General features: G+C 39.6%; 1 protein-coding gene across 1 annotated transcript; it reads right to left on the reverse strand.

Moving 5' to 3' along the window:
- Positions 1–11960: 11960 nt before the first annotated feature.
- LOC133763966 (putative olfactory receptor 10D4) lies at positions 11961–12920 on the reverse strand. The gene has a single exon (XM_062197641.1). It carries the CDS (start codon positions 12918–12920, stop codon positions 11961–11963), a length of 960 nt encoding a protein of 319 aa, XP_062053625.1.
- Positions 12921–15476: the final 2556 nt, after the last annotated feature.

The following is a 15476-nucleotide window of genomic DNA, read 5'->3' on the forward strand; positions in this document are numbered from 1 at the left end:
CAGTCACCATCCTGTATATATCATTTCCATGGAAACATGTAACTGAATAAGCTCAGAATATGAAATTACCTCTAGGGTGCACCGTGGCCTGATGTCTGTTTCAGTGCTTGCATCTGAAGTTTCATGTAAATCACACAAGAAGAGATGATGTTTTCAATTTCATTGTTGCTTTGTGATCTGTTTTTTAAAGATACACAAAGTATATGAACCTGTGTAAAAATAATTGCTCTGATTTCTAATTATAACTCTTGCTCAAGTTTTCTGATTTTCTTTTGAAGCTAATTTCATCTTCTAAAACATTTGAAGTTGTTAAATAAATTAATGTTATCCATATACACATAAGAAATTTTGATGAAATTGAGTCCAGTGTCTATTGGACTGCATGGTCCCCGAGAACAGACTAATTAGCCCTGTAAATGGTAGCATCACCATAAGATCTGTTGAATAGATGGCATTTCAGTATTTCTAGATGACTGCATGATGGAAAGGTTAGAGGTGATTGATAGCTACACTTTGATTAGAAGTTCCCTAATAAAACCATGTTTATTCTTGCTCATCACTGCAACTGTCAGATTCAGGAAATACTAACAAAGGGGTACACCCAATACTAGATACACACATCACTCATGGAGTGAAGTATTCATTATTTGAATTAATCAATTTTTCAAATACTCTGAAATGAATCCTATTGTATTTAGATTAATGTTTCAACATTAATCCCAGAAAACAATGGGTTCAACAAAGGCTGCCTAAGACTTCAGATTCCATGCCTGACACAAGGAATTTAAGTATGCATCAAAGTGAAAAGTACTGAATTGCTGACCTAGAAAAGATTGAGGAAGATCTGGACATCTTCATAATTGGTGTTATATAATAATTTCCCTCACTGGAGAAAAAGGAATATAAATGTTAGGTACAGATAAAATGCTAAGGAAAAATAATGTATCTCCATGAGTAAAAGGAAAAGGAGAAAGTAAGGAAGAGAAAATGATGTCAATAGAAATTAATGCAATAATACCTGAAATAGGACAGAAATTATTCATACAGTCACAGGTAGGCCATTTAGAGCATGTGTCTTTGTGCATTGGGTAATTTAATGCAGAACAGTATTATCACAATATATACCAATAACCCATTTACCTTACTGCCACCCCAAGGTATCAAATCTATAGAGAATGTGTTTATTATTTTGGGTCTCTGAGTCTTTGGGTCCTTTTGGATCTCTTACTGGAAAAAAAGTCAGTACTCATTTTTCACTTTCTTTCCCAGCCTGTTTTTGTCTGTCTCCTGTGGAGTATGATCTGCCCTTGAGTTCAGTTTGTATCTGTGCTGAAGTTGTTGAAGAAAGAGTACATGGCCACGGGTGGTTCCTGTGTTCTGGATTAGTTGTCTCTTTGCAGTGCTAGGCATGGTGGCTTCTGAATAATTTCAGTTAGGCCAAATGAATCGGAAAAGAAAATGGATCAAATGCTAGGCAGTTATTTTAATTTACTCCTAGGAAAAACTTTCAATAATATGGTACAGAAAAAGATGAAGTGGGATATGTGACTTTTATACTAGGAATATATGGAGATAAATATAAAAAGAATTCATTAGTTGTTAGAAATAAAGATGCAGTAAATAGGAAAATACTGCTGAAAAAGTGGGATATTCTTACAACTATACTTGGTATTTAATGAGTACTCACTAAATGCTTATTTTTGGTGAACTGAGATAACAGTTCCCTTGCAGAATTGCTGTGATGACTGAATATAATGATATTTATGAATAACCTTGAAAGACACAGAGCAGTCTATCATTGTCTGGACCAGAGGAGGCAATTCAGGAATGATGATTCAGAAAGCAAGATTCCTTTTTAAATTTTTATGTTTTTTTAATTGTTTGAATGTGCAGAAACAGAGAGAGACAGAGAGATTCTCCATCTTCTGGTTCATTCCACCAAATGCTTGCACAGTGGGTACTTGGCCAGGCTGAAATCAAGAAGCTGAAATTCAATCTGACTTTCCCACATGGGTTGCAGGGACCCAGCTAATTGAAAACACCTACTGCCTCCCCAGGTGTGCACTAGCAGGAAATTGAATTAGAAGCATAATCAGGACCTAAGCATCATCTTAAATACTGAACCAAATGCTCACCCCAACACAAGTTTCTAAAGCCAGTCATATTTGGTTTTAAGTCTAGGATCTTGCTGACTGATTTTTGTACTTAGCTACGCCTCTCTCACACAAAGTTGTTAGGTAGATTAAATAGGAAATGCAGTTTGAGACATCTAATAAGCTGTCACATATTTCAGGTTCCCAGCAACCATTGTTTACTCTTTTACTCTGAACAAGAATAAAAGCATTCTTGTGGGGCCAGCCGCAGTGGCTCACTTGGTTAATCCTCTGCCTGCAGCGCCAGCACCCCATATGGGTGCTGGCTTCTAGTCCTGGTTGCTCCTCTTCCAGTCCAGCTCTCTGCTATGACCCAGGAGGGCAGTGGAGGATGGCCCAAGTGCTTGGGCCCCTGCACTCACATGGGAGACCAGGAGAAGCACCTGGATCCTGGCTTCAGATTGGCACAGCGCCAGCCTTAGCGGCCATTTGGGGGGTGAACCAACGGAAGAAAGACCTTTCTCTCTGCCTCCCTCTCTCACTAATTCTGCCTGTCAAAGAAAAAAAATTACAAAAAAAGCACTATTGTAATGTATTGACTTAATGTGGGCATGAGTATAGCTAATGCCAAATAGCTTGCAGTTTTGGTGAAGTGGTTAAACATATCCCCATTCCATGTAGGTGCCCTCTGAATTCTGCTGAGGAACAAAAACAAGTGATGATGAACATTGAGAGCCCTGATTTAAGTGCCTCCTGCAGCCCCTGTACCCTCCAGGAAGCTCTCCTCCAAACCATCCAAAACACAGCAAAATAGAAATGCTAACAAATGGTATCAGTGATGCACAGGGAAAACGAGTCACATTGTTGTTGATTCTAAGGCAGTATAAACATGGCTTTTTGTAAGATGAAAATTCAAAGCAAAAAAATACCTCTTTATGTGAATGAAATTGAATATCTTTTCATGTGATTGTTGTTTACAGCCCTTGGCCATTTTTCTGATAGACCATGGTCTGCTTTTACTTTATATTTGTTGAACCCTTTATTTAATAGAGCCATTAAACCTTTGACTATAATGTGCATTAAAAATGTGCTATTTTAAAAAAATAAAGAAAATTTTAAGTAGAAAAAAAGAAAAAAAGACATGATTTTGAATGTTTTTGTCATAAATAAATGTTAAATGTTTGAGGAGATAGAGTTATTCACCTTGATTGGACATTATACAAAGCATAAAACAGAATATGGTACCAAATAAATGTGTTCAATTTCTATATCCTGTTAAAAATATTTTAACTAGAATAAAAATTAAATTGTCAATAAAAAGTTAAATGAGGTTTGTAGTCCTGAAAAAACCTCATAAAATAACAAAATTTCAGATTAAGATTTTATTTACTATTTTTGAAATTCCTTCTTATAATTTCAAAGATACCAAAGGCACCATTTTACTATGTTTTTCCTGTCAGAATCACTCTTAATAAAATATATTAAATTTTAAGAAAAGAAAAAAATGGATTTTTCCTGCCTTCAAAATGTTTATCAAATCTTGTATCTCACAGATTTTTAAAACATGTAGAAAATAGGAAATATTCCAATAAATGAAACATACCAAATGTCAGTAATGAGCAAAAACATGAATAGTGCTTTCTCCAACAATCCTTGCTACACAGATTTCTAGAGGAAAGGTTAAAAAGTGAAAGTTGATAAAGGGTGAAAGTGCTTACCTGGTCACCAGGGTCATAGCTGGCTCAGGGAAGGAAAAGCAAATGTTTTCTTTTCTGTCCCTTTAGCCTCAGTTTGCTACATAGGTTTACGGAGCTCTCCATCCCTAACACTTCTCTTCCCTCATGTGTGGGGAATTGTGCTGGGTTCTCCAGCTGCAGACCCCTAAGGGCCTCTTTCCTTCAGAATTACAGAGATGATGCTGCACACCGATTGGCAGCCCCACACCCAAGGTTATTTCCTCAGTGTCAGCAGAGGTGAAATTATCTGCTACCTTGGTAGCTGTGGAAGTGAATCACGGTGGCTCTGGAGCCCCATGCATGGTGTATCCCCCGACACTGAGCAAGCGGCAGCCCTCTGAGCTTAGGGAGCAATTAGATGCCTGGTGCTGAGAGAGCTTACAAGTTTCCACACAGTCCTCAATAGTCAAGGTAATCATTAAAGGAATTGAGAGTCAAACTGCTTGTGAATCCCCTGTGACCACCCATTTTTCTGTTTTGTGTAGATATCCCATCCATCCATTTTGTTCTCTATTGGCCTAAGGCATTTGGTCTGAATGTCATTTTTCCAGTTCCTGCTGTTTCTCTTATAGCTTGTAATTCTGGAAGAATCTGTAATTTAATGAGAAGAGAACCCACCTTGAAGGCTCCACACCAGAGAAGGTGCTGATGTGGAGAACAAACTGTTTCTCATTTGCTGTATGAGTTCAGGTCAGGTGTCTTCTCAGAACAAAACAGATTTTTAAAATGGAGCTTTAGTAGCATCTCAAGGAGTGATTTTGACAAATGAAGAAGCATTTATGAACTTCCTGGCACAAGATGGGTTCCTGCTGTGTTTATTTTTTATTATTTTAGAAAATTTATTTATTTATTTGAAAGTCAGAGTTACAGAGAGAGAAGAGAGGCAGAGAGAGAGGTCGTCCATCTGCAAGTTCACTCCCCAATTTGCCGCAATGGACCTAGCTGTGCCCATCTGAAGCCAGGAGCCTCCTCCAGGTCTCCCACGTGGGTGCAAGGGCCCAAGGACTTCCCCAGGGCCACAGCAGAGAGCTGGATTGGAAGAAGAGCAGCTGGGACTCGAACCTGCACCCATATCGGATACTGGCATTGAGGCAGTGGCATTATCAGCTATGCCACAATGCCATCCTCCTGGGTGTTTATTATTTCTTGAAATTGGATAGAACATTAATTATGACATCATTTTAACTTCATTGTTAGAATTTTTCCTTTATCTTCCTTTAGTGTTTCCCACCTTCCCTTCTCAATTTTAGGATAAGGGATAGCTTTTTTATTCTTTTGTCTGTTGGATGATTTTTTTTAAACTATGAGTAACTCTGGGGAAACAGTGTTTAACAAAATCCAAAACAAAATAAAATATAAAAATAATACTAGATTTATAAAAAGTATAGGAAATCAGAATTATTTTTGAAAAATATTTTGGTTTTGGCCTGTGCCGCGGCTCAATAGGCTAATCCTCTGTCTTGCAGCGCTAGCACACTAGGTTCTAGTCCCGGTCGGGGCACTGATTCTGTCCCGGTTGCCCCTCTTCCAGGCCAGCTCTCTGCTGTGGCCTGGGAGTACAGTGAAGGATGGCCCAAGTGCTTGGGCCCTGCACCCCATGGGAGACCAGGATAAGCACCTGGCTCCTGCCATCAGATCAGTGCGGTGCGCCGGCCGCAGTGCGCCGGCCGTGGCGGCCATTGGAGGGTGAACCAAAGGCAAAGGAAGACCTTTCTCTCTGTCTCTCTCACTGTCCACTCTGCCTGTCAAAAAATAAAAAAATAAATTAAAAAAAGAAAAATATTTTGTTTTATATGGAAATCTAAATGGCCTATATATTTCACATTCTCAGGATCCAACCAGACCAGCTCACAAAGGAGAGTTGAACTAGCATTTAGATAATGTCTAATATGGCAAACACCTTTTTTTTTGTCAGATTATTACCATATTCACAGAGGATAGGTTAGGATTAGTTCATTTTACAAATGATAATCTGGACTCAGAAAAGTTATGATCATTTTCTAAAGATTACACAACCCTTACTCCTGAAGATTGAAATAGATTTCCAGGCTCTTCTAATCTAAACTCAGAGATCTTGCCAGATGTTTGCTCTGGTGTTTCAGAAGTTGCTTAGGACTCCATCATCCCATATTACAATCTCTGGGTGTGAGTCCTGGCTGTGCTCCGGATTCCAACTTCCTGTCAATGTGCACCCTGCAGAGCAGTGAGTGAAAGCTCAAGTAATTAAGCCTCTGCCATTCACATGGGAGACCTGGACTGAGTTTCTGGATCCTGGCCCAGCTCCAGCCACTGTAGACACTGGGGAATGGATGAGAGATCTTTCTCTCAAATAAATACAATTTTTTAGAAATTCTTAAATATGCTGATTTAATTTCAGGACAGAATCCACTTGGTTCTAATACAAGAATCTGCTTCTGAGTTCTCCCTACCATGTTTTGACTGTCTGGATAAATAAGATACATCCTTGGTACTGGCATTATGGCATAGTGGGTAAAGCTATTGCCTACCACAACAGCATCCCATGCAGGCATCAGTTTGTTCTGGCTGCTCCAGTTCTGATCTGCCTCCCTGCTGATAGCCAGGGAAAGTAGCAGATGGCCCAAGTGTTTGGGCTCCTGACGCCCACATGGAAGACCAGGATGAAGCCCCTGACTCCTGGCTTTGGCCTGTCTCAGCCCCGGCCACTGTGGCCATCTGTGGAATGAACAGCAGAAGGAAAATCACTCTCTCTCTCTCTCTCTCTCTATTTCTCCCCCTCTATGTAATCTTTTCAAGTAAATAGATAAATCTTTAAAATATGAGATCTTTTACTGATTGTTAGAGATTTAGACACTTAAATTTCATCCACCTTGTGCCCCTTAGCCCTCATTTATGCTTTTCGTTTGTCAGGAGTATATTTCCTTGTAATTGCTGACAACTGTTGTTCTTAAGCAATGGCCAGCATCTTCTAACATAATTGCAAACAGAAATAGGTCCTTTTTTGATGGCTTGCCTTACTCCTACCTGAAATTAAAGCTGTTTATGTCACCATGTAAGATGTTTAGCTTGGTTTCTAGTCTGAATTCAATATGTAATGCCTAACAGACTGTTCTTGGCATGCCAATGGTTTGATTTACAGTTTTTCAATTTTTAAAATAAATAACATCTGAATTAAATTCTTTCTTGAAAAACAATTTTCCTGTTCCATTTAGATTGCATTAAAATATTATTCAGGGTGATATGCCACATTGATAGTTACACTTGTGACTTTCTTACCATCCAAAACAAAAACACTTGAATTGTATATGTTTATTGACTGAGAAATCAATTCCAAAGAACAGAGATCTAGTTTGGTTATTACTAAAATAATTGCTAAATCTATTTCAGTTAGAACATCATTTTCTCCATCTACTGTTTTTTCCACTTTTAAGTCTAAATTTCATCATATATTTTGCTTACTCCCACATTCACATCAGCAATCATTTTACCCTTACTATGTTTCATGTACTTTGCTGTGGATCATAAAGAAAGAAAAAACAAATACATTCAACTCTGCTTAAGCCTAAAAAAAAGCAAGGAAGCAGCATTTACACAACAAACAAGGACAAAAGTTGGCAACACTGTAAAAGAATTAAAAAACCAGTAGCTTATTTCACTTAACTTAATAGCTTGCAGTTCCATCTATCAACTCTTCAGTTGCAGGTGATAAGATTTCACCTTTTTGGAGTTAGAAACGTGCCAGGAGATTCCAATACAATCCCATCAAGGTGGCATGTACCAATGCCATCTCACCAGTCCAAGTGATCAATTTCAGTTCACAATTGATCACACTGATAGGTCTAAGAATCAAAGGGATCACACAAACAAGACTAGTGTCTGCTAATACTAACTGATAGAATCAAAAAAGGAGAGAATGATCCAACATGGGAAGCGGGATACACAGCAGACTCATAGAATGGCAGATGTCCTAAATAGCACTCTGGCCTCAGAATCAGCCCTTAAGGCATTCAGATCTGGCTGAAGAGCCCATGAGAGTATTTTAGGCATGGAAAGCCAAGACACTCTGTCAAAAAAAAAAAAAAAGAGAGAGAGAGAGAGAACCTAAATGAAAGATCTCTGCGAGTGAGATCCCAGTGGAAAGAATGGGCCATCAAAGAAGGAGGTACCTTTCTCTGAAGGGAGGAGAGAACTTCCACTTTGACTATGACCCTGTCGGAATAAGATCAAGGTTGGCAAACTCAAAAGCCTTCATAGCCTTGACAACTCATGGCTAGAGCCTAGGGAGATTACTGACGTCATAAACAAGAGTGTCAATTGTTAAGTCAACAGGAGTCACTGTGTACTTACTTCTCATGTGGGATCTGTCCTTAATGTGTTGTCCAATGTGGAGTAATGCTATAACTAGTACTGAAACAGTATTTTACACTTTGTGTTTCTGTGTGGGTGCAAACTGTTGAAATCTTTACTTAATATATTCTAAATTGATCTTCTGTATATAAAAATAACTGAAAGTGAATCTTGATGTGAATGGAATGGGAGAGGGAGCAGGAGATGAGAGGGGTGCAATTGGGAGGAAAATTATGGGGGAGGGAAAGCCATTGTAATCCATAAACTGTACTTTGGAAATTTATATTTACTAAATAAAAGTTAAAAAAAAAAGGTTTGACCTTGTGTGTGTGTGTGTTTTGTTTTGTGTGTGTGTGTGTGTGTGTGTGTTTTGACAGGCAGAGTGGACAGTGAGAGAGAGAGACAGAGAGAAAGGTCTTCCTTTTGCTGTTGGTTCACCCTCCAATGGCCGCCATGGCTGGCGCACTGCGGCCGGCGCACCACACTGATCTGAAGCCAGGAGCCAAGTGCTGGTCTCCCATGGGGTGCAGGGCCCAAGCACTTGGACCATCCTCCACTGCACTCCTGGACCACAGCAGAGAGCTGGCCTGGAAGAGGGGCAACCGGGACAGAATCGGTGCCCTGACCGGGACTAGAACCTAGTGTGCTGGCGCTGCAAGGCGGAGGATTAGCCCATTGAGCCACGGTGTTGGCCCAAGATTTGACCTTTTTATGGCTGAGTAGTAGTTCATTGTGGATATATGCCACATTTTCTTTATCAATGGATAGACCCCTAGTTTTCTTCCATTTCTTGACTATTGTGATTAGTGTTGTAATAAACATAGAGATGCAGATGTCTCTTTGACAGAATGATTGTATTTCCCCTGGATATATAACCAATAGTGGAATAGCTGGATTAATCCAAGCATGGGAGTCAAGTAGCATATGATCTTGCTCACATGGAGTGCCTAAGAAAAGCCAATTTTTTTTTGCCTAAATATATTCTTGTTTCCTTCCCGGAATTTATTTAGGTATACTTGTACTTACATGAGATCTCAACTATTGGGGTCGGTGCTGTGGCACAGCTGGTTAAAGCACTGGCCTGAAGCTCAGGCATCCCATATGGGCACCAGTTCTAGACAAAGCCACTCCTCTTTCGATCCAGCTCTCTGCTATGGCCTGGGAAAACAGTATAAGATGGCCCAAGTCCTTGGGCCCCTGCACCCATGTGGGAGACCTGGAAGAAACTCCTGGCTCCTGGCTTCAGATCGGCACGGCTCCAGCTGTTGTGGCTGGCCATATGGGGAATGAACCAGTGGATGGAAGACCTATCTCTCTGTCTCTATATCTCTCTGTAACTCTGTCTTTCAAATAAATAAAATAAATCTTTTTTAAAAAGATCTCAAATATTTCCAATAGATAATATTGATTGCAATCTTTAGACCATATGATTTATCAGACCAAGAAGATGGAAATGTAATGTGCATGAACAATTCACTCTAGGACAATTTTATATTTTTTCTTTTTATCAATATAAAGAGAACAGATTTCATGTATTTCATACGTATGATTCTAGGACGATAACCACATTTCCCTCCCTCATCCTCTCCCTCACCCAGCCTTCCTCCTTCCTTCCCTTATTTTCTTTTCATTAATTTTTGCAAATCACAATTTTACCCCACTCTATTTAGTATAAACTATACTTCAAATTTTGAATTTTGATCTTTTCCCTGGATAGCAACATACGGTTCAATGCTCTCTCATGATATAGGCAAAAATGAGTCACAGTAACCAGTGAGTCCTGCCATCTTTAGCAGAAACAACCAATATTCTATAATGTATGGTACTGTTAAGCTATGGTGTTTAGAGCTTATATGGACTAAATTCACTTCTGACTTACAAAATTTTCAGCTTAATATGGGGTTTATTGGGATATTTCACCATCAAGATCAGGGTATCTATAAGAGATCTGTATGAAGATACTTCAAAAGATTTGTACTAAATAAGAATTAAAAAGATGCTTATTTTGCTTCAAGAAACCTTGACATCTATGCTTAGATCTTTCCTACTCTAGGCTATGGCCTAAGGAGCACAATGAAAGAACCTCAGCATTAAATTTTCAACTTTATTCCTTTCACTCCCTAATACCCAATCAAAAGACAATCAGTAAGTTTCTGAGTGGAAATTACATTACAACTACTTAAGAAAAGGTAAAAACAAAGATAGTGTTAATGACACAATATCAAATCACCAAACAACCCATAATTATTGTTGCAAAACCCATATAGCAACCAAATAACCACACAGTTAATCAGAAATGAAAGCTTACCTAAAAATAAATAACAGTGAGGGTACGAAAAGCCCTTACAGATAAGTGATAATAAGATGGAACTGAAGTATCTTATCAAATATTGCATGTTGAATTGAAATGCATGCTAATTTTCTCTGATATCTTGAAGACATACATCATATTGTCTCACTGTGGTGTAATGGAAAGCAGTTATGTGTTCCTTCTTCTTGGGAGCCCCATACTGGTCTTCAGCCCATTAATATGGTATTGTGTCTACATCTTGATCTTGTGATTCTGACACTGCATAATTTGTAAATCATTTGAAGGACCTATAGTATAAGCCTGTGACCTGCTTCTATTCCCAACTCTTATTTTTAATTTTTCCTCACTTAGGTTCTATTCTCTATAGGAAGAGAATATTAAAAGACATAATCTTTCCAATGTATTTACATTCAAAGTCAAATTCAACACTTCCTTTTAATTCCAGAAGCTTTTTTTTTTAAAGAACATAAAATCAGTTTTCCCTTCTATACAATAGTCTAGGAGACTATAGGAAAACAAATACATACACAAACACTAATATGAAGAAATGCAAGAACAATCTCAAAATGTCCATTAACAGGAATTGCCCATATAGCGTATGAGTATTTCGTACAGTAGACTTCTTCAACCACATGAAAGAATAAGGTAGAACTATGTCCACTGATATAACAAAGAGCTTTATTATACATTCTGTGGAAAAAAAAAAAAGGAAACATGTAGAACAGGATGATGGCACATCAAAAAGTTCCTGGAGAAAAACAGATATTTACTTTGGCACACATAAAAATTTGAAATTCATGCATAGTTTTTACTTTTTTTCTTTATAAATTTTTTAATTTATACAAGGTGAACAAATTTAATGTAATTCATATATACAGGTTTAAGAGCATAATAAAGCAAATTTACAAAAAGACAGAGAGAACACCCATCCAATAATTCTTTATATCAGACTAAAACACATGTATTCCATCAAAATATTAAATAAAAAATTTCAGAAATATGTGGAGAAAATCAAATGAACTGCAAGGTCTTTTGGCAAAATGGTGAAGAATCCCATGTAAATTGAAAGGAAGTTTCCATTAGAACTCAATATTTATGTTACGATTCTCAGAAAACAGGTAGCAGCAGCACAAGATCCAAACCCTCTGGCCTTAGTCCTAGTTCATCAACTTCCTAGCTCTGTGGCACAGCAAAAGTGCCCTAACTCTCAGTGCACTAATGTCTTCCTCAGTAAACTGGAATAATAATAATAATTACATAATAAGATTATTATATTAATTAAGTATGTCAGCATTTGTAAAGTGCATAGAATTATACATGGTATCAAGGAAACGTTTAAGAAAGGTTTTGTTGAATTAGAAATTGAACAAACACATGAGCATAGCCATAAACCACACCAGAGTCAACTTGATCTCACCTGTTTGTCTCAAACATCATTTAGTAATCATATCCAGGGTAAGACACTAATTGTCTCCAGATAAATGTGAGGCAAAACTACAGAGACAGAGAGCAACATGAAGGCTGTTCTTCACCAGTAGGAACTCCTTGCATCAGTGCCTTTCTCAGAGCCAACTTGACATCCTTGTTTCTCAAGGAATATATCAAAGGATTCAGGGAAGGGGTAACAATATTATTCAACACCTGAACCACAGAATCCAGCCAAGGACTGGAGGCAGGGCGGAGATAAATGAGGGCCACTGGTCCATAGAATAACAGGATGGAAGTGAGATGGGCACTGCAGGTTGAGAAGGCTCTGCGCCTGCCTTCCGAGGAGCTGATTTTCAGTATGGAGAGGACAATGCGAGTGTATGAAGCAAGGATCAGAAGAAAACATGTGAGGGCAACAATGCCCACATTGGTGAAACTCACTGTCTGGGCTAGAGAGGTGTCAGCACAGGCCAGGGTCAGCACCACCGGAATATCACAGAAAAAATTGTCCACCTCGTTGGGGCCACAGTAGGGTAACTTAAAGATGAGGTATGTGAGGACAGATGCATGCAGGCAGCTCCCCAACCACGTGCCGAGGGTCATGAAGGCACATACCTGGTGGTTCATGATCACTGTGTATCGCAGGGGGTGGCAGATGGCTGCAAAGCGGTCATAGGCCATCACAGTGTAGAGAAAGCACTCGGTGCAGCCCAGGAAGTGGTAAAAGAACAGCTGGGAGGCACAGCCCTGGAAGGAGATGGTGCAGTCTTGCCCCATGAGGCAGAGCATCATTTTGGGGGAACTCACTGAAGAGAAAAAGATATCAAGCACTGACAGATTTCCCAGGAAGAAGTACATGGGGGTGTGCAGGTTGGAGGATGTGAAGATGGCCAGCAGTATGAACAGGTTCCCTGGCAGACTGAGCAGATAGAAGGCCAAAAATACCATGAAGAGCACATGTTCCAGTCCCTCTGTGTGAGGGATTCCCATCAGGAGAAACTCGGTTATTGGTGTGTGGTTCCTCATCTTCAGTCTAGTTCATCCTGCAAGATCCCAGAATGGTCTCACCAAGCTGACCTTCTCCCAAAAAACTAAATGCCTGCATAGATTCTGCTGCAATCTGGTAATATCTATATGCTCTCAGGAACTTCCTAGCAGGAGCCAGCTCTATTCCGACACTAATTAACATGTGACCTTGAGTGTGTCGTTTCTTTGTCCATCTGTTGCCTCAAAATTAAAGACACAGATAACACTAGAGGTGGCAGAGAGCTTCAAGCAAACCTTACAGTTGATTCTATCAGGGTTCAAACATCATTTCTGACGTCCAACAACTTTGGGAAAAAATCTCCAAGTCTTCCTGAGTCTCTATCATTAGTACCCTAATGTATGTTCTTCGGATGAGGATGAACACTTTAATTCATGTAAGTACCTAGTGTAGTCTCTGCTTCTACATACCCTGGTTTAAAAAAAAAACTATCCAAGATACTGATATTCTGATTTTAATGAGTTTTTGTTCCACAAAGTTATTTTAGGTTGATTTGGAGCAGTTGTGGAGTTACCTATTGATGTGATTGATTTATGAAATCATTTTCTCCATTGGCAGCTGGAGCAACTGAGAATTGTCTAGTGGATACAAAGAAAGATAATATGCATCATGAACAATCACCAATATTAAAACAGGCATCATCTTTCAGTACAGAATTAATGTCTCTCCAGCAATTTGACTGCAATTTGGCTGAAGATGCGCCATCGCCCTAGAGGTTTTCAAGGCTAAGCTTCCTTAATCAGATAATACCTTAAGAAAATGCCATGGAGTCCAGTTGGTCGGCATTAGTCCAAACTCAAATACAGCCAGCTCTCACATTCTCCCCACCTTCCTCTAGTGCACATCACCCTGGGAAGATGAGGAGGGGAAAGTGCTCCAGAGAAGAGGTGCTTAGAAATTGTAGGCAAGTATGGCTGACTGAGGCTGAAACCCTAGGTCCCATCACCACCTGCCCTGTCCCCTTAGGAGAGACATGGAACAGAAGAACCAGGCTCCAAGGACAGAAATGCTGGGTGCTCTTCTTGCTCAGACGCAGCCACTCCTGCCTGTCCACCCAGCAGTGTCTCTGAGCCCAGAAGGAAAGTGCAGGAATCACCCCCACAGTGAGAGAATAAATCTCCTTGGCTTCCTTTAGGAGCCTATTCCCCAGGGATCCCTGACTCAGGAGTATAGAACAGAGGGAGCAATTAGGCTGCAGACCTTCCTCCCTTCCCTCCTTTCTTCCCACACAAAGAGGCAGTAACTCCATCCAATGTTAAAAAAACAAACCCAGACAGATCTGTAACTTTTTACAACAGTTAGGTTAATAATTCCCCATTACCACTTCCACAAGTTCTTTTAATATTTACATGAAAAATTATCTTTTATTTTCCTATAAGACTGCTAATGAGATTTTCCCCTACGTGCTCTAGTTGCTATAACTCATTCAATGTGTATTTTAAGAACTCAATATGTATCTGCTTTCATTTTCTAACTGCTGCCTAGAAAATGTATTCTAATGGACAAAGATTAGGTAGGTCTGTGTCTTTGGACTGTCCACGGAAACATGCACATAGGCCTACTAAGAACATTATTTCTTAAATTCCTTTTGAAATAATACAGAAGATGCGAAGTAGGTACTACAATGAGGTTTAACTATTCTTAGGAGCCCTGAATTGTGGCATGGTGGTGGGGCCGCTTTCTGTAGCACTGGCATCCATATGGGTGCCATTTCCTGTCTTGGCTGCTCCACTTTTGGTCCACCTCCCTGCTCATGTGCTGGGAAGGGCAGCACAGGATGGCCCAGGTGCTTGGGCCCCAGCATCCATGTGGGGCACCTGGAAGAAGCTCCTGGTCCCTGTTTTTGGCCTGGCCTTGCCTTGGTCATTTACTGCCTTTTGGGGAGTGATCCAGCAGATGGAAGATCTCTCTCTGTATCTCCCTCTCCCTCTGTGGCTCTGCCTTTCAAAAAATAAATCATTACTATATATATAGTTTTAAAAATAAAATCAATTAAATAAAGAAGAATTTGTAGCAACATTTTTATAATTATTCCCCTTCTTAATGCCAGAGTGAATACAAAAAAGACTCTCCTCTCTATGGTTTTGATTAGTAATTACTACTTACCAAGAAAAAAATTAAACTGAACAATTTAAAATCCTTTTATTTTATCGTTGCATCCTTGTCAGATATTACTTTTTAGTGTTAAAAATAAAACTCAAAAATTTAATTACCAAAGTTCATTCCAAAGGTCAAAGAGCTCAGATATTAATTTAATCTGTCTACATTTAAAACTTATGCTGGCCAGCGCTATGGCTCACTAGGCTAATCCTCAGCCTGTGGCGCTGGCACTCTGGGTTCTAGTCCTGGTTGGGGCACTGGATTCTGTCCCAGTTGCTCCTCTTCCAGTTCAGCTCTCTGCTGTGGCCCGAGAGTGCAGTGGAGGATGGCCCAGGTCCTTGAGCCTTGCATCCACATGGGAGACCAGGAAGAAGCACCTGGCTCCTGGCTTCAGATTGGTACAGCACTGGCCACAACACGGCAGCTGTAGCGGCCAC

The sequence above is a fragment of the Lepus europaeus genome, chromosome 7 (assembly GCF_033115175.1).
Source record: "Lepus europaeus isolate LE1 chromosome 7, mLepTim1.pri, whole genome shotgun sequence".
NCBI classification, from domain to species: Eukaryota; Metazoa; Chordata; class Mammalia; order Lagomorpha; family Leporidae; genus Lepus; species Lepus europaeus.